Raw genomic sequence first — 19,901 nt, 5'->3', positions numbered from 1 at the left:
GATTTTCCTGCACAAATTGGATGTCACAGTAACAATGCAGATTTTAGTAATGGATGTTTCAGCATTATGTTGGGAATGGGAAAAGGCACAATGTTTTAAAGAAAACACCTGATGCAAAAACTTATTGTACAACAAATGGTGTACAAAAAAAATGGATGAGGATTGAATAAATGTGTTAAAATGTGATGAAAAAAGCAAAAAAAAAAAAAAAAAAAAAAAAAAAAAAAAAATCTGCCTGGATAAGGTGCAAACCAGCTTCACACAGCAAGCTTTGTTGAATATAAATGAAGTTGAGACCTTCTCCAGAGCTCCCTGGCTGATGGTCTGGGTGGGCAGTATGAGTGTGGCGTCTCCAGAGTGCACTCCTGCATCCTCCACATGCTCTGTGATGGCATGAGCCAGCACCTGTAACCATAACCATACTTAAGGCTAATTTTAAAACAGCTGTTTAGCTATCATTTATTATTTCAGCTCGTTTTACTTTTGCATTTTTCAAAACATAGTAGGGCTTGTGTGTTTGATTGCACTTTTCTCAACCAAACTGATTGCAATGGTTGCATCTTGGTACATTTTGAAAGTGTCTTTACTTTTGTTGATGGTACCAGCCTTTGAGTGTTGTTATTCCAAAACAATATGCAAGTTTATGAATACACAAGATGAGACGAGCAACGACCTGCACCCTGAACTCTCAGTCACTTAAGCACAGAGTGATAGACTGTGGAAGTGATATAAATTCCTTAAGAGCTGGGACTAAAATGGATGATTCAGTTGTTCCTGTTAGCAAACATCAATTTCAAGGGTTAAGACTCATGTAATGTGTTTTATGCAGAGAATTTTAGATGTGATTTAATAACAGATCACACACTGGAACTGGAATAGCTTCAGTTTAGGTGTGAGCAGTCAGATTGTTTGTTCAGCCAAAAGGGATAGTTCAACCAAAAATGTCAATTCTGTCATCATTTATTCTCCTTAACTTTACCGTTGACTTCTACAATATTTCTTCCATAATATGGAAGTCAATGGCTACCATCAACTGTTTGATTACCAACATTATTCAAAATATCTTCTGGAAAACTTCTGGAACAACATGAGGCTAAGTAAATGATTACAGTTTTCATTACACTTTATTTTAAGGTTCAATTCCCACTATTAAACTATTACCCATGACTTTTGCCTCAAACTCTTAAATACTGCTTATTCATAGTTAGTAAGGTAGCTGTTAAATTTAGGTACTAGATAGGATTAAAAGAACAGTTCACCCAAAAATTAAGATTTTGGCAATTTACTCACCCTCATGTCGTTCCAAACCTGCAAGTTTCACAAAAGAAGATCATCTGAAAAATGCTGGTAATCAAATAGTTGTTGGTCCCCATTGACTTCCATAGTAAGGAAAGAAATACTATGGAAGTCAATGGGGACCAACAACTGTTTGAACCAGCATTCTTCAAAATATCTACTTTTATGTTCAACAAAGAAATTCATACAGGTTTAGAATGACATGAGGGTGAATAAATGATTATGATAATTTTGGGGTGAAATATCCCTTTAAGTGATGCAGAATATGGTTATGAGTAATATGTGCTTTATAAGTACTACAAACAGCAAATATGCTAGTACTATGCATGCTAAAAAGCAACTAGTTAATAGTGACAATTGGTTCCTAAACTAAAGTCTTACCTAATTTTAACTATTCCTTTAGGATTATAATCACTTTAGTGCAAAAACTAGACGTCACGTTACAATCCTAATTTTACTTAACAAAAAGAGAAGGAACATACAAGCATTTTAAGCATCTATTATTATTATTATTTTATTTATTTATTTTGTCTTTTTGTGTGTGGGATAGCAGTTATTTGACTAATGTTACCTGTTAAAATTATTCTAGCATCTCTCACCTTGCCCATTCTGGCCACTGCATCCACCTCCACTTCTCTGGCACCTTGGACGAATTTAGTGATGACCACAGGATGATCCTGTTCCGAAGAAAATGCTGTAAATTAGACCATTGCTAAAAAAGTCTCTTAAGAATACTGCAAAGGGCATTGAAAATACTGTTGAAAAGCTGATTCAAAGGGCCTTTCAAGGCTAAAGCTGTACATTAACAAGGACAGAGTGTTTGTGAAGTGCTTCCCAGAATTGTTAACCGTCTCTAACAGCCACACCAACCTGAGCCTCATGCAGCACAGGGTCATTCTGTTACTTACGTCAATATAAGCATAATGCTTTGCAGAACTAAACCCTTCCACCCAGCACTTGTCTGAAAGACCTGTCTCTTTTCCAATCTTATAATATCCATTAGTCAGTTGACTGGCTTTATAAGGCAACCCGACAAACACTAAAATACAAATTTAGGTGGGAAAGTGAAGCTTTTAGCCGTTTAGATTTTCATTGAATGAGGTACTGGTGTACAGACGCAGCTACTGATTATTTCAGCCTTTCACACCATTTAGTTAACCTGTGTGGCAGTTGTATTTATATACAGTAAATAACAGGATGACCCATTGGTGTGTATGTGGTTCGAATATCACAGAAATTAATTACATTTTAAAATATATTTAAATAAAAAATGCTTTACTGTTATTACTGTTTCATTGTTATTTTGAACAAATAATTATTATTTTGATCCAAGATGGCGGTGCGGTCAGACTTTTTGAAATCGGCAGTGTGTACCAACAACAGCTTTCGCCGGAGACTACTGAGAAGCTAAGAGGCCTTTGTCTGCTGCTGAAGCCGAACCCCGAGACTGTGGCCTCACCTACTGACGCTACTCGCACAATACTGTGACGCCGGCGGTGTGAGAGGGGACAGAAGTGCGGCAAGTGTGGAGGCACACGAGCTAGGCCAAGGGCTAACCCCACTAGACCAGCAATTCCATCACTCATGCTCTCAAATGTTCGCTTTCTGGAAAATATACTGGACTTAATTCAACTCATTCGGTCTACACAGCATGAGACAAGGGATTGTTGTGTGTTTGTTTTCACCGAAACATGGCTAAACGACAACTTCTCAGACTCCGCTATTCAGCTACATGGACTTGCCTGCTATCGAGCGGACGGAGACAAAGAACTGTCTGGTAAGGCTCGCTGAGGTGGTTTATGTGTGTAATAATGCTGTGGTAGTGACAAAACACTGTTCATCGCTGGTGGAGTTTATGTTTGTGAAGTGTCGTCTGTTCTATCTGCCGCAAGAGTTCACAGCCATTGTTATTGTCGCAGTTTACATCCCCCCATGTGCTTACGCGAAGGACGTGTTTCACGAGCTGTACAGCACCATCATCAAACAAATAACACAGACGGCTTTTTCATAATAGCCGGTGACTTCAACCACGCAAACTTAAAGACAGTTTTGCCAAAGTTCTACCAGCATGTGGACTTTGCAACAAGGGGAAAAAACACACTGGAGTATGTTTACACAACAGAAATGAACAAGTACAAGGCTGTACCACACCCCCACCCGGGTACTCCGACCACATCTCTGTTATGCTAATTCCAGCATACAGACCACTTCTGAAACTCGCCAAACTGGTTCAAAAACTCATCACAGTTTGGCCAGATGATGCTACCTCAAAACTACAGGACTGCTTTCAGTGCACAGACTGGAACATGTTTAAAGAGGCAGCCACCTACAACAACCTCACAGACCTGCAGAAGTACACTGAAACTGTGAGTGCTTTTATCAAAAAGTGCATTGATGATGTTACAGTCACCAAGACCGTCACCACACGTGCAAACCAGAAGCCGTGGACGACAGCAGAGGTTCGTGGGCTGCTGAAGACCAGAGATGAAGCACTCAGATCAGGAGATAAAGCAGCCTTCAAAACAGCAAGAGCCAATCTGTCCTGTGGCATCAAAAATGCAAAACGGTCATATGCTCAAAAAATCAACAATCACTTCAAAGACAGCAGAGACACTGAGCCTGTGGCAAGCCATTCAGACCATCACAGACTACAAGCCCCCGCCACAGGCCTGTGATGACGACACATCCCTCCCGAATGCACTCAACCACTTTTATTCATGGTTTGAAATGCAGAATGACACACCTGCACATAAACTGCCCATACCTCCTAACGACCCTATCTAGGATTAACCCACGCAAGGCTGCCGGTCCTGACGACATACCAGGCCGTGTACTGAGAGACTGTGCTGCACAGCTGACAGATGTCCTAACAGATATCTTCAACACCTCGCTATGCCAGGCAGTTGCCCCCACATGTCTCAAATCCACAACCATCATACCGGTACCAAAAAAATCACCTGTGTCCTGTCTAAATGACTACCATCCCATAGCACTGACTCCAATCATGATGAAGTGCTTTGAGAGGTTAGTCATGCACAACATTAAAACCAGCCTCCCCAACACACTCGATCTGCTCCAGTTTGCATACCGTCCAAACCAATCTACAGAAGATGCAATTTCCTCCACTCTCCACCTGGCTCTTACCACCTAGAAAATAAAGACTCCTATGTCAGAATGCTGTTCATCGACTTCAGCTCAGCATTCAACACAATAATCCCACAACAGCTCATTAATAAACTAAACCTGCTGGGCCTTAACAATTCCCTAACAATTGGATCCTGGACTTTCTAACTGGAAGACCTCAGTCAGTCCGTGTCAGCCACAACACCTCGAGCACTACCACACTGAGCACAGGTGCCCCACAAGGCTGTGTGCTCAGCCGTCTGCACTTCACGCTGCTGACCCACGACTGCACTGCCAAGTTCAGCTCCAACCACGTCATCAAGTTTGCGGATGACACAACTGTGGTAAGTCTCATCAGCACCAGCAATGAAATGCACTACAGAGAGGAAGTGGCACAGCTGGCTGAATAGTGTGGCACTAACAACCTGTCCCTCAATGTGGAAAAGACAAAGGAGGTTGTGATGGACTTCAGGAGAAACTCCGTTGACCACCCCCCACTGACCATCGACAGCTCGACTGTGGAGAGAGTCAGCAGCACTAAATTCCTTGGGGTGCACATCACAGAGGATCTCACCTAGACCAACAACACCATGTCACTCTCAAAGAAGGCAGAAAAGAGCAAGTCTCCCTCCACCCATCCTCACCACATTCTATAGAGGAACCATAGAGAGAGTGCTGACCAGCTGCATCACTGTCTGGTATGGGAACTGTAGTGCAGCAGACCGCAAGACCCTCCAACGGACAGTGAACATAGCTGCAAAGATCAACGGTGCCCCTCTATCCTGGACATTTTCCTTACACGATGCTCCAGCAAAACCAACAGTATCGTGAAGGACCCCACCCATCCCTCCCACAGTCTCTTCCAGCTCCTACCATCAGGAAGACGGTACCGAAGCATCACGACATTTCGTTCCACTGTATGTCCACACATGTAGCAAAATGACAATAAAGCTCAACTTGAACTTGAACTTGATAAATGCAGCCTTAGTGAGCAAGCTTCTTCCGGCCCACAAACTTTTGAACAGTAGTATTTCGAGAGTATGGAGAGACACAATAAATAGTAAATACACTCATCTCTACCTGATGAAAGATGAACAAAGGCTAATTGAGTGCTGGAGAACATTATGTGTTCAGCTCAAGCCTTTTCATTTTACCAGAGCCATAAAAGTGTTCACAGCTCTCTTGGGTCTGTTCTTTACAAACAAAGCTGACTCAAAATCTATTATATATATATATATATATATATATATATATATATATATATATATATCATTGATCTGCACTGTTACAGGACTGTGAAGTAAAAGACCTCATGAAATCACTGTTGGAGTTCTGTGGCTTTTAGTTCTGTTAGCACAGAGGCTGTCTATATGCCAGAAAATGTAACTTTTAGCATATTTTTACAAATTAATAGTGTTTGACTTTTAGCAAAATGGACTATAACATTGAATGAATTAGCAGAGGCATTGCTAAAATGCATTCAGCCATTGATGAGGCATTTTACTTTATTTAACAACCTGCTATGCTTCACATTTTAGATATAATGTTTATAGTAGTTCTTTGGCAGAGGTTCATTTTGATTTGGTTTGAAGTAGAAAAAAAACATTGATTTTATGAGAATATTGGCATGCACTGCACTACTTCAGTAGTTCTTTATATCCTGTAGCTACAAGTCTGAATAATTTACAAGCACAATATAAAATCTAATTAAATTCATTTTTGCTAGTGATGGTAATTAAAAAAAAATATGGTGAAAAAAAATACTCTTTCCTTATGTATTTTTCCTCTTTCCTCCTCCATTTCATCTATATATAAAATATATTTTCTTATGTACTCAGGGATGGCTCAGTGATGGTGACAGTGATGGTAAAGCGGTTTTGCTTGACTCGGGAAAAGTGAAAAACTGTAAGGGGCAGCAGGAACAGAAAATCAATACTGGCCCTGAGGTACAGAAAAACTGGAGCTGCTGGAAATGTGCTTGGTCTGTTTTTAAAAAAATAAAAAGCATATGGGCATATTTTCCTAAAAGGTATGTATAGATAGGATGAAATGTAATTTCAAGAACTTCATTTGTGATAATGGCTAAAAAGGCTGCATGTTACATAATTCATGACTGAGCTTTTGCATGATTTATGTGGCAAAACTAACACGCTTCATGTTAAGTTATTTATGCTGCAAATGGGCCAAATGGTTAAATGTGCAGATCTCACCTGTGACACCTGCGTGGCTTCCTCCAGGAAACGTTTCATCTCATCTTCACCGTACACCACATTCATGGCTGAGCCACTGGAAACAAAAGATTCTCATCATTCATCACTCTGACATTTAAATGAGCCCATCAGGAGACAAAAACATGATTTGATGGTTGTAGAGTCAAACCTAACAGACGGGAAGATATGTAGAGTTGTGTAAATGTAGAGAGGAAGAGAGAAAAAGCAAACTAGAGAAATATATTTGGGTCAGCTGTTCCTCGAGGCAATCAGCACTGAATGTGTTTCATACAGATAGAAAAAAAGACAGATTTTTTGGTGATTTTAATGGCATCAGCCCTGCAGCTATCAATCGTGGTGTAGCCAGATGTCTAACAGCTGCAGAAGGGAAACTGCACCTGATGAAATGATCATCCACATATATGGACATGTCCATAGAAATATTTTGGGTTGTGTGTACACCGGTTTTCATTAAAGAAATCAATACTTTTATTAAGCCAAAAAGTTCATTTTAAACTCTGGTTACATCCCATAATAAAATATTACAGCAGGTGATCACTGCCTACCTTTACACTGTTTAACCGTCACTCAGCAATATGTTTCACTAACACATCAAAATACAGTGAACACAGAGAGACAAGTGGGAAATATACTGAGACAGCCCTAAGCTCTCTTCAGTATGAAGTGTTCCACGGTCCAGATGAACTGGCAGTGTTTCTGTCAGGTTCTGTGTCTGAGCTGCAGTCCCTGAGAGTCTGAGCCTCAGGCACGGGTTTAGGCAATATAACGATGCCAAACCACACCTGGCACCAATCAGCCACAGAAACACAGAGCAGGACTCAAAATACGGGTCTCAACTGAGCAGCTAAGTGGTGATGGAGTCACACGGGGCAGTAAATATTCAAATGATTGAAAGAAGTAAAAACTAAAAAAAATGCCTGATTTTGGCTGCTGGGTTTTCTTGAAAACTAAAAGCAAATCATTGTCTCTGCAAGAGACTGTATTGTATGAGGGTGATGATTTATACCGTAAAAGGGTATAAAGATTTTTCTAGTGATAAATAAATGCGCTAAAGCACTTTACTTTCATTTAGCTTTAGATTCATACGTTTTCAGTCTGTTTACAAGTTTGAAAATTTGTGCTCTGCACCTTCCACTGATATCTATTAGCTTCACACTTGGCACAATATGAGTCTCTGTAGACTGACTGCTGTGGTTCCCTGAGGAAAAAAAAAGCTTTAATCTTCTCTCAAAACAGACAGCAACCTTTGAGGCAACATAGAAAAGTGCTCCACTAATGAAAGTGCTTTTATGATTGAGATGTGTACTGGGTAATGGTTAAAAGCAGAATTTTCTTAAGCTATTTCTGTGTGCCCTCTTGCTGCACGGCGGACTGGGCGCCTGGTTTAAAAGGAACCTAATTTTCTTATTGCAGCACTCAAAATAGATGCCTACTGTCTGATTATGTGCAAATTAGCTGTTCAAGTCCTGCCAATCTGAGAGTCTTATAATGTGGCTGAATTGCATCTTACCCAATTTCTACAGGCCGTCGCTGAGAAGCCTGATGTGACATTTCTCTGCTCCTGACAAATCAGCAGTTGACTGCTTTACACTGACTGATGTCTACATTAATTTGATTCTGGGCAGTCTACTTATGAACATGGGAGAGCTATTAATAGAATCACAAATGAGAACTTATGTTGTGTTTATGTTTTGTTTTTCAGTCCGAAACATTCACTTTGGTCTTTTCCATACAATGACAATTCATAGTAGCAGAAAGGGACCATATTTATGTGAGGAAAATTTTATTTATCATTATTATTGTTGTTATTATTATTAATTCAGATAATCAGTTCACTGAAAATAATGCCCTATGGAGCTGTTAACTGATTCGTTCGTTCAGTAACTAATCCTTCTGCAGTAGTGTTCAATCACTGGAGGGAAAGATTATTAGTGAAATGTGATTACATTTTTGGCTTTTCATACCACAAAAGTCTCTGCCAAAGAGATACAAAAGCATCACATGGGAAGTCAATTCCATACTGTGATTGTGTCCTGACTTCACCGTTCCCCTTGTACTCACCTCAGAACATAGGATGGCCGCAGGAGGCAAGGGTAGCCCACAGTATTGGCAAAAGAAACCGCATCCTCCTGAAAAAGACAGAAAGTTAGATATCTCTTTGCAATCAGCTGCATGGCATCACCTAGTATGTGTTGCAGATGAGGTCAGGCTTCTTGTGCTCTATTCTCCATTTGAATCTCAGACTGTGGGCAAAGGGCTAGACAATTACCGTTGACCACATCTATTCACCTTACTTTAATGCTTTGTGAACTGGATACTTGACAGAGAAAAAACTATAAGATTGAACAACCCTGTATTGGAACTGTTATTAGCAAGTGGAATTATCTTTTGCCAAACATACTGGAGAAAATACTGCCAGAATGCATCCATAAAAGCATTATATTGTACAAATCTAAAAATTAACATCCAAGTATGCATTTGAGAGCTTACAGTATAGAGGTGGATCAACTAAAAAAATAACAAATTTCATCTGTACCTCACATACCTTCAGTTTCACAGACAAGGCTTCAGTCTAGTCCCGGACTAAAATGCATGTCTGGGCTGTTTTAACTGAAAGAAACTTGCACTGACTGATCTTAAAATATGTTGGTTCCTTTTTTTAGTCTCAAGGTAAACATCAGTAGTGTTTTTACATTCATAAAAGTTACTTAAATGTCCTAATTAACTGAAATGTCCTAAGCCCAATCCTGGCTTATTGTTTTTAGCATCACCCCATTTCCTTCAGGGAAAGACAGTCTACCAGTTGGATAATGGACGGACACGCGCTGCATTGTCATGGGAACATCCCAGCTGAAGATAATGAGGAAATGTTGTCGCTCCTTTTGCCAAGTGCATTCCTAACGACTATTTAATTGCACGCAAGTGCCCTGCTCACTCCAAAGTCCCCACTCCAAGGGGATAGGGATGATCGCTTCCATTTGGAATTTGCCCGGGAACCGTTCGGTACCGATACTAGTACCGACACATCCCTAGTTAGAATAGTTTGCAAGAAACACAAGGTGGCTGTAAAAGCAGACTAAGTGGATATTTTGGAGAGTTGGAGTGGAGATGAGTGGAGAGTTTTTCTGTTTGGCATGATGATTTTAAATATCTTGGCAACCTCTGTAGTCCTCTGCAGAAAAATCTTACTGATTTATTTTAATTTGTAGTATAAAATATTAAATATGTTTAAGTTATCCACCGACCTTATTTTGGACATTTAACCAAACCATTCTAAAAACCTAATGACTTTCTGAGAATGATTTAATCTTTTATTTTGCTACGCTCATCTTTTTTGTACTATTAATTCTCCAATACAATTCAATTGAAAGAAAACCCATTGACTTTGGGACAATGGAACCAGAAATGCAAAAACACGAACCTGTTTGAGTTTTAAGACTTGTTCCTACAGCACTTAATTGAAAAGCTTTAAAAGATTTGGAATACACTGCATGTGATGTCTAGACTACTTTTATGGTGCTTTTTTATTTTTGGTAGATTATATGGAAAACAGGAGTGCAGGTTTGGAACGACACAGCGATGACTAAATGCTGACTGAATTTTCTTTCTTTTTTTTGTGGACTCTCTCTTTAACAAAGCAGGAAATGCTGTGTGACATAAGGAAGCAACCATATCCTCTCTCCTCACCTTTCCGAAGCATTAGCCTTCTTGCCAGAAAGAGCACAGTGAGCAAACCGCAGAATCCCAAAAGATTCTGCTGATCTCTACTGCCTTTCTGGCTTGTTTCAACAACAGGGAGAACATTAAAATGCTGGATGTACCCTCAGCAGTGAGACAGAGACCAGCGGAGGGTGAGTGGGCAGCGCCGTGGGGCAGAATGCCCCATTTTTCCCCCCTTCATCACACCAACTTCAGCTTTTCGCTTCTATGGCCCGCGGCAAGAAGGCTGGATGTAGCTAACAGACGAGCGAGCATGCTTCCAGTCAACATGTTTCAGCACTTCTAATGTTTGCTGTTTGAAAGCACTCTGACACCTCTGGAGTATTGGGGTGAATGCAACATTTGTAGAAATGAAAAGTCTGGAAATGCAACTATATTGGAAGAACGTCTGCATGGCCACATGAGTGGGCGATTTCTTAAAAGCCTTAAAATGAATGGAGCAATAAATGATTAATTAAACAAGAAAAGTAAAGCGGGTGGTGTTCACGATTACTTCAAAATCACATCTATATTACTCAATTGACCCAAATCAACAAACTCCAGCAAATCCTGTCGCTTTTATCATTGAACATGATGTGAATCATCAAGATAGTGGCATACAGAATTATTTAATGGTTCAATTAAAAGCATTTAAAATTAAGAACCAGTAACAGCACCCCTTTCATCTCTCCTGAAATAAACCACAGATGAAGGTTGTTGTGAAGTGAAACTGGCCTTACCAGTGAGCTGAGAGCCCGCCACGAGGCCTGACCTACACCCAGATCATCCAGTATGGAGGAGAATACAGATCTCTCTTCTGCACGATCAATCTGAAGAGGACTGGTTCCCAGAATCTTCACCCCGTTCAGGTGCAGAGGCATTGCCAGGTTATTGGGGATCTGCCCACCCACAGATACTATACAGCCGGTGCAGCCCTGTGGAGGGATGGAAAGTCTCTGAAGTCTTAGTCTTGCATGAAATACTTCTGACTATCGTCATAAATCCTGATCCACACTGTAAAGTATTCTGGTCAAGAACAGCCCACATAAATGGAAAGAAATATCTGACTGGAATGTAAAGTGTGGGGAGCTTGAAAAGGGGTTCAAATATTTTAAAGCTGAATTTTTGTGAGTCATCACTCCAGTCTTGGGCATCACATGACGCTTTAGAAATCTAATATACTAATTTGGTGCTTAGGAAACATTCCTAATTATTATTGCAATGGACAACAGTTGTGCAGCTTCATTTATTTCAGGATTCTTTGGTAAATAGAGTTCAAAAGTTCAAGTGAACAGAATTTATTTGAAACTGAATTTTTATTGTAACAGTGTAAGTGTCTTTACGGTCACTTTCCAGCAGTTTAATGCACTCTAGCTGAATTAAAGTATTCATTTGTTTACAAAAACCCTTACTGACCTCAAACCTTTGAATAGTAGTGTAGTACATGGTGCAATTGAGACCCAACTTAGTCTTTGCAACACAAAGGCATTCATCCACCGATGAAAATGACTACTGTATTAAGACAATCTTACAGCTCAAATAATAAAGTTTTTACTGCCTAATTGACACACTTTGACAAAAAATCTTAAATTTTGTTTTAAATTTCTGCTTTTATTGTATGCACTGTAAATGGACATCCTGTCCTGTTCTACAAACTGAGCAACTAAATTTAGAGGTTGTCTGAATTGTCTGTAATAATCTACACCATGACAAAATTACTGTCAATAGGCATTCATTATAATATTCCTACAAAGCAATTATTCCTTTCAGTAAAAATACATCTACCAAATGACAAGTGCTTTTTATAATTACAGTGTTAATGCTACAATTTAACATATGACTGATTGTATCTATCCATAACCAAAGACTACAAATAGTGCTACTTATGAATTCAATAAAGCTTGCTTCATCCTCTAATACGACAGAAAATTTGTTTTAAGCAAAGATGTTTTTAATCGGAGCGCTGTTTTAACAGAAATGACTATAATCATTTCTCAGTCATTGCATGAATTCACAATGATTTGGCATTGCTCAATCTAGACTCTCATCCACTGATGTTGTCTTACTCTCGGTTTCAGGGATGAGCTGTGGTCCCAGGAGCTGAACCTGGGACATGAAATGGCATTATTTTACGCTCTGAGAGCTGTCTTATACCTTTTGATCCCATTCATCACATTCTGATGGCAACCACATGTATGCGCACTTCACCATTTATACACGGTTCCCCCCAGGTTTATCAAAGAACGCTAACATTATGGTAATAAACCGCTACACAGCACCTGGGAATTTATTACAACCTCTGAGCATAACAACAAACACTTGATCAACCCAAGCTTTAATCACCACTTTAACTAGCTTATAATGTGTCTGAATGGAAAAGTCAATGGCTGTTAAAGAGGTCAGGTTTTGCATCATCAGTGAAGACTTTAGTGGCTCCATCTCTATAAAGGGAATAGAAATGAGCTCACCACACACTGCTTAGATACTAAGAGGCATTTCCTGGTTAGTCTCTTGAGATAATGGCATCTAGGTCTGAAGCTGCATAAAACAGCATTTATTCTCTCTATAGAGAACATTCTCACAATATAAATTTGAATCTTTTCACCCAGAGGATGTTAAGTGATGGTATATTATTCTGTAGCAGTGTGATTTCAACTTTATTTAACAATTTTTTTAATTGCCAAAATCCCGGTGAAAAACTGCTCTTCACATATTACTGAAGAATGACCAAATCACAGAAATTTATGTTACCGTGGAAACAGAAACTGCAGCAAAATAGCTTGGCAGCGACTGCTCATTCCCAGAAAACTTTTTAAATGACATAAGTATAGGGCTGCTGAGCATGTATTATATATAAAAATATCGCAAATGTACAAATCACAAAATGCATTTGCATAGCAAACCAGTGTGTGGAGATAAGTCATCCATGTTGTTTATGTCACTTTTTAAATATAATTTCAATGTATTTTACACACCTACAGCATTGTATCACATTTCATATTTATTTAACAAGTTATCACATATTACATTTTGCTTCATTATCATGCAGCCATAAAAATGGTTATAGTGTTAATAACTTAAAACTATTAACAGTATACTGTACAATCTGTCATATTGTATTTTTGAATATGCATGCTTTAACATACCAGCAAACATACCAGCATTTACGGTAGGAATAATACAGTATAGTAATACACTGAACATACCATATCTATTTTTCTGGTTTTCACAACCTTTTAAGGCTAAGAATCAAATGCTGTAATGTTGTGATTCCTATTGAAATGCCTATGAAGAAAAAGAATGGGGAAACTATTTCAAGAAGCAATGCAGCTGAAAACGTGTGCCATCACTGTGGTGCTTGAATATCACTTTTTCAAAATGTGATGAGATTTTAAAAAACAAGTCCAGGCATTAAAGAATTCATATGCAGTGGAAACACTTGATGTTGTTTGTATAGCACTGAGTGCATAAACAGTCTAACGCTGGTGGCGGAAGTAGTGGAGTTAGTCTTGCTGTGATATTCATTAAGGCCAGTCGGATCTTGTCAACAGTCACACATTGCTGAACATCACAGAAGAAAATGAGGAATTGCTCGCATTCTATAGTATAGATTGTCTGCTGCCGGTTTTATAAAGGCCACTGCTACTTTTTCAACAATGAAAAAAAAAAACACATTAACTCTTAGATACTTTCAGACAAGATAACAGAGGAGATTGGAACATTGTATTAAGCAAGTTATTTCTTATGAGGCAGGGAACAAAATGGGAGGAAATCTATTTCCACAGCTCAAAGATGGTAGCAGGCAGCCTGATAAGATCAGGAAAATTTTTTGGGACGCATATGTGTTTAGTATAACGTCAATGCATACGCTTCATATTAGGCTTTACAATGCCTGTACTATTATTGGAACAATACCATTTTCTCTACAATAATGTAAAAACAATGTCAAAATATTTAACTACATAAATAATTATGTCCACCAAACCTAGGGCTGCATGATTAATCGCATGCATTTGTCATGCGTGTCTCATCAGTAAAGCCGGTTCCATGATTAGCGGTAAATATCCGTCACCTGTTTTCAAATGCACCGGGAGTTCATACACAGAGCCGTAGTTCACTGACAAGCTACGCTATATCGTGTTCATAATCGAATGCGATTCATCCCAATTATGAACAGAATATTGCGTAGCTTGTCAGTGAACTACGGCTCTGTGTATTAACTGCCACTCCCGTTTGAAAACAGGTGACAGACATTTACCGCTAATCACGGAACCGGCTTTACTGATGAGACACGCATGACAAATGCATGCGATTAATCGTGCAGCCCTAACCAAACCAGTGTTACTGTTAACTTTTTCCCCGCCATTGACGAGTTATTTTGTCATTTAGAAGACAACGAATTGAAGTAAAACACAAGTTTTTACAGCTTTCTGTGTTTTCACTGTTATACACTTGGGGGCACTATTACACATCTCTAAACGAGTACAAAACCTCCTGAATAAAAAGACACGTGAACAGGATGGAAAAACTAGCAATCTCTCATGTAAACAGATGTATATTTAAAATAATGCGATCATCAGCAATAGACAGCATATAAATGAAAACTGCACAATTTTATGGAGTAAAATGATGCTCCAGGAAGTGGTATATGGCTCTGCAAGCTTTGGAGGTGTTGATGGAAGCGATTTACTGGATTTATGCTTTGATAATCATACTGAATATTATCCAGATGGTAGTTTTTGATAAAGATGTGATTTTCTAACCTTTTTGCTCAAAATTATACATTTTTATGTAACCTACCTGTATTCAAGTGTTGATAAAAAAAGAATGCTTAAAGCTAGAATAAAACTGTAATCTAAAAGTAGAGGCTTTGATCTTTATTTTGGTGTATTGCATATTCAAATATTCATACAGCAAAATGTACTCTAGGCCATCAAATTTTAGTGAAAATCATCAAAATCGCTGGCGGTGGCTGGCAACTTTTTAAAAAAAATGCTGGCGGAGAAAGTGTTAACTTTAAAAAAAATTATAACAATAATTATAAAATCTAAATATTAAAATATTATTAACATTAATTGTGCAAAAGTAGTGCTGAGGTCCAACTAAAGATATAATGAAGTATATCTGATTGTGCTAAAGTGGAACTATATACTTCAGGTATACTTTTAATATCTTGCATGCTGATATACAGAGATCAAGCAATCCTTATAAATAGTGATATTAAAACACATTTTAGGAATAATATCAAGAAATGTGCATTGTGCAATGAAGAAACACTGCAAATAATGTTTATATCAGTAAGTCTTAAGTGATGTCAATAAATATGTTAACTGATTTGATGTATACACTGTAATAGTATGAAATAAATGTGTTTTGAATTAATTATTGAATTAATTACGATTTTTTTTTACTAGGGTAAAATAACACTGCACCAAACACGACACAGTCCTTCAGTCTGTTCTATTGTTTTCTCATAGTATACAATCAAAATGTAAAAAAAAAAAATAATAATAATAATAATAATTAACTTCCCTCCATCTACAGTATTCTTTTATGAAAAATAGATTTTTAAACAACACAATGGTGACACAAACCGGGCTTTGTCAAGCTGTGCAAGCTAGAAGAAATGTCTTGACAAAGATGTTTTTTTTTTTTTAAGATTTTAAGCCCTAGACCATATCATAATGTCCTTTGTCAAATATGAAAGTGAATAATACCTTTCACTTACTTAAAGGCACCAGGTGCACAGGCTGAACTTTGACCTCTCACCTCCTGCTGTGTGATGTCCAGGATGCGCTCCAGGGTTAACTCCTCAAAATACAGACGATCACACTCATCAAAGTCCGTACTGACCGTCTCCGGGTTATGGTTCACCACCACCGTACGCTTGCCCATCTGTCTAAGGGCACGAATGCTTGACACCGCACACCAGTCAAACTCCACACTGCTGCCTGTGGGGGAGTAGAGTGAAACACTGCCCTGACCCTCTCTTGCACTAACTGCTCATTAAAACTAATGACGATAATATATGAATGTGTTGGTGAAATGAAAATCAGAAGATGATTAGGTAAAAAAGAAAAGACCTCACCAATGTGATACGGACCACAACCCACAATCATGATACCTCGATCCTTAAAATCCAAGTCATGCTCCTGTTAGAAGGACAAACCAAAATTGGGTTCATCCTCACACATATACCACAAGCTCCAATCTTCATAATGAATTGTACAATTTTATTTTATTTTATGTTTTGGTTTTGTTTTATTGTTGTTTTGGTTAATTCAATTTAAATAATTAAATCATTAAAATAATTTTAGATGAAATAATTTTTTTTTAAATCTTATTTTCCCTTTTCAACTTACATAGTTATTAAATCCACCTTATTTATTTTCTGTATTGTGCATTTAGGTGCTCTGATTGTATAGAAATACTGTAAATGTTAACAATCATGTTAATAAAGCTTTCCCTCAGTTCTCTTGTGTACTGAAATTGTCTAGAAAAATACTGTGATAAAAGTCTAGACAGGGAACTGGACAAAATGCCTGATGCTTCAACCATCAAAGACCCTATATAAAGGTTGGATAGAGTGGTTTACCTGACCATGGTAAGTGCAATACAAATAATTGGTGGCTGCAGGGTATTCAGCAGCAAGTGTATCAATCTGAAAGTAAGGACAAGAAAATTTTTTCTTAATAACTATGTAAGCAATGGTCTTGGTATCATAAACAGACATTTCTGGCAATGGGTTTAAACCTGTTTGACCCAAGGTCTGATGTTCTGGTTGAGCCTGAGCACCCGAGCTTCTCCCTCTGAGATGTTCATAGCCTGGCCAACCTGTCGGTCTGAGAAACCATCCATCTTGGCCTTCAGAAGTAGATCTCTTGGCACTGTGGCACTGAGGGCAGAAAATGTATTAAGAAACTCATCAAGACATACAGTATGCGCTTACTCTAAAATTTAGCAGAATATTAACTATTAACTTCTCTGTACTGCACGGATACATAGCGTTTTCTAAGCTGTTTTTTTTTTTTTTTTTTTTTTTTTTTTTTGGTAAATACATGCAAAATCATTAGAGGAAAAATATTTTTAACATAAATAGCAAACTGTGAACCTCTGATCATCAGAGAGTTCAAGCTTCAGTGTACATGGAAGGAAAGAAAATATCAAAAAAGAAAAATTCTGGCTAAAGTTGCTTAATACTTATTTTTAAATCAATACAACATTTGAACAAAGATCAAAGAGGACTGGAATCAAAACTTGTGGATTTTTCTTCCTTAACATTCATGTTTTATAAGCTCTGTATGGACATAAAACAATCCAGGTGATTAAAACTCTTCTCATGTAAAAAAAAAAGCTCAAAAAACGTATACAGCAAGCCCTCAGTGTATGTACTGGTCCGGGTTTAAATCTGACCATTGTTTAATAACAAAGTAAAGAGCATTAAAACCAGCAGGAGTGTGAGACAGTAGAGTGTCAGTAGCAATGCACAGAGACAACCAGTCCTCACTATCCCACGCACTAAATGTGAGACTTCACACCATACTGTGTTTAAAGAGGTCAGCGCTCACCTGAAAGTAGTCTATTGGTTAAATATCAGACTAGTATCTGAAAACCTGAAGGTTCAATCTTAGATTTTTGAGTCCTTAACTACAGAACAAGCTCAGGTTATTCTCTAGACCGGGGTACTCAAGTTAAGATGCCAAGCGGGCTGCATTTAAACCACATAAAATGTGAAGGGCCTTGTCCTTGTCCCATTTAAAATAATACTGAACATGGAAAAAAAAATCTAGAACAAAAAATTTGATTAAAAGTTTGTTTTGGTATATTGATGCAAAAAAATGCATTTATACTCAAACAGTGTAATGAACAAACTCAAAATGCTAAAACTCAAAAAATTCTTGAGCAAATATAATTCATACATTTCTTTCCTTGAAGTATTATTTTTTCATGTTTAAGCCCCAAAAAAGGGCAGAGTGCACATCACCGAGCACTAAACACATATATCTGTTTCATTCATAGTGATGCACAGAAACTCTACATATGCATCACAGAAGTGAAAGAACTGATGGGGCTCCAGAAAATCCCTAATACGGGCAGGGGTATACAGCGGTGACTAAAAATGAAGAGAAGCGCTTGAACTGATGAAGACAGAAAAAACACGATGTGACAATATGGTTTATCTGTGTTCTTCAAACAATCTCTGGTATTTTCATAATAATAAAGCACATTTATAATCCAATGCTAATCAACATAGCCTTTATTACACTATTGAATATTTTCTGCCTCGTTCTGTGGCAAAAAGTTATTTCAAACACTCAACTGATGTTGAGTAAAATCATGTTATTCATGATATTATTCATGAAATCATGTATTTCTCACTCTCTCACCTGTTATACTGACCCAGGAGATGCTCCATTGCAGTAATGTGCTTCAGTTTGTGCAGGAACCATTTGTCTATGGCAGTGAGGTCATGGATCTGATCAACAGTCACACCACTGTGAAGGGCCTTGAGAAACAAAACAATCAACATAATAGCTCAAATCAGCATACTATAAATGGCATAAACATAAACAGGCTTTACTAATAAATGATTGTGATCTACAAGAAATTGTTGGATCATTGTTAAATGAGAAATAATGGCTCTTGATTGTTGGCTGTTAGCCTGTGGTGTCCCTTGAATACAGAGCAGAGCCCAATGAGCTGTAACTGGCTGTTGCCGTAGAGCTGTGGGGGGACCAATCAGGACACAGCATTTAATAGCCTGTCTGCTTAATAGGAGGCATAACCTGCTCTGAATGAAATAATGTGCCTGGAGACTAACATCAAACTCCAGTACTACAAGCGAGACCAACCTTGAGAGTTATTGATGTGTCATGTCTTGATAGGATTTTCCCTATTATTCCTTAATAAATCTGCCAACATCAACGTGTTCATTTGACACTCACATGACACATATTTTGACGAAGAATAGGCTGTTTTCTCTTTAGGCAGACAGGTATTAATTTAAATTGTTAATGAATGCCCAGGAGATACAGAAGGGTCTTGTATCAACCTGAAGGGGTTTATTTTGCACACACATCGACACAAAACATTTATTTAAATGGAAACAGAAAAATGGAAACAGTTCACTTATAAACTACGAAATCGGTGACAATAGGATAATTCTACACTTAAGTGGTCTTAAAAAATGAAAAAAAATGTGTCTGACCAATCAGAATCAAGGATTTCATAAAATAATTTACATGATCTTATACTTCCGAAGGACATTTACCCTACCTTTTGCAGCAAATTACTATTTCCTAAAGTAGTTTTGCCATTTTCTTTGGCTCGGGAACCAACTCTGATGAATATAGTTAATTGCATTCAGTTTTTCAATTTAGTAAATTTTTACAGTATTATAAAATTGTATCCAGATAATTTTAGTTAAAACAGAACAATAAATTATATAAACTACCTTTCAAAAGTGTGGGGTCAGTAAGTTTTTTTTAACGTTTCTGAATATTTTTAATGTCTCTTATGCTCATCAAGGCTGTATTTGACTAAAATACAGTA

The 19,901-nt window shown here is 37.9% G+C and overlaps 1 protein-coding gene across 2 annotated transcripts in view; it reads right to left on the bottom strand.

The window, feature by feature from the left end:
* cps1 (carbamoyl-phosphate synthase 1, mitochondrial) overlaps nucleotides 1–19,901 on the bottom strand; it is a 41,076-nt gene that overhangs the window by 11,850 nt on the left and 9,325 nt on the right. Inside the window, exons 21-30 of one of the 2 annotated variants that reach the window (XM_042731730.1) lie at nucleotides 18,737–18,855; nucleotides 17,103–17,244; nucleotides 16,945–17,010; nucleotides 16,438–16,501; nucleotides 16,119–16,300; nucleotides 11,090–11,284; nucleotides 8,712–8,779; nucleotides 6,630–6,705; nucleotides 1,896–1,973; nucleotides 298–405 (exon numbers count right to left, since the gene is read on the bottom strand). In XM_042731730.1, the coding sequence (XP_042587664.1) occupies nucleotides 298–405; nucleotides 1,896–1,973; nucleotides 6,630–6,705; nucleotides 8,712–8,779; nucleotides 11,090–11,284; nucleotides 16,119–16,300; nucleotides 16,438–16,501; nucleotides 16,945–17,010; nucleotides 17,103–17,244; nucleotides 18,737–18,855 (1,098 nt within the window). The remainder of the gene's footprint in view (nucleotides 1–297; nucleotides 406–1,895; nucleotides 1,974–6,629; nucleotides 6,706–8,711; nucleotides 8,780–11,089; nucleotides 11,285–16,118; nucleotides 16,301–16,437; nucleotides 16,502–16,944; nucleotides 17,011–17,102; nucleotides 17,245–18,736; nucleotides 18,856–19,901) is intronic. The other variant, XM_042731731.1, reaches the window with a different exon arrangement.

This window comes from Cyprinus carpio, chromosome B9 (genome assembly GCF_018340385.1).
Source record: "Cyprinus carpio isolate SPL01 chromosome B9, ASM1834038v1, whole genome shotgun sequence".
NCBI lineage: Eukaryota > Metazoa > Chordata > Actinopteri > Cypriniformes > Cyprinidae > Cyprinus > Cyprinus carpio.
The sequence above is the reverse complement of the archived record's forward strand: the minus strand, read 5'-3'. Positions and strand labels throughout refer to the sequence as shown.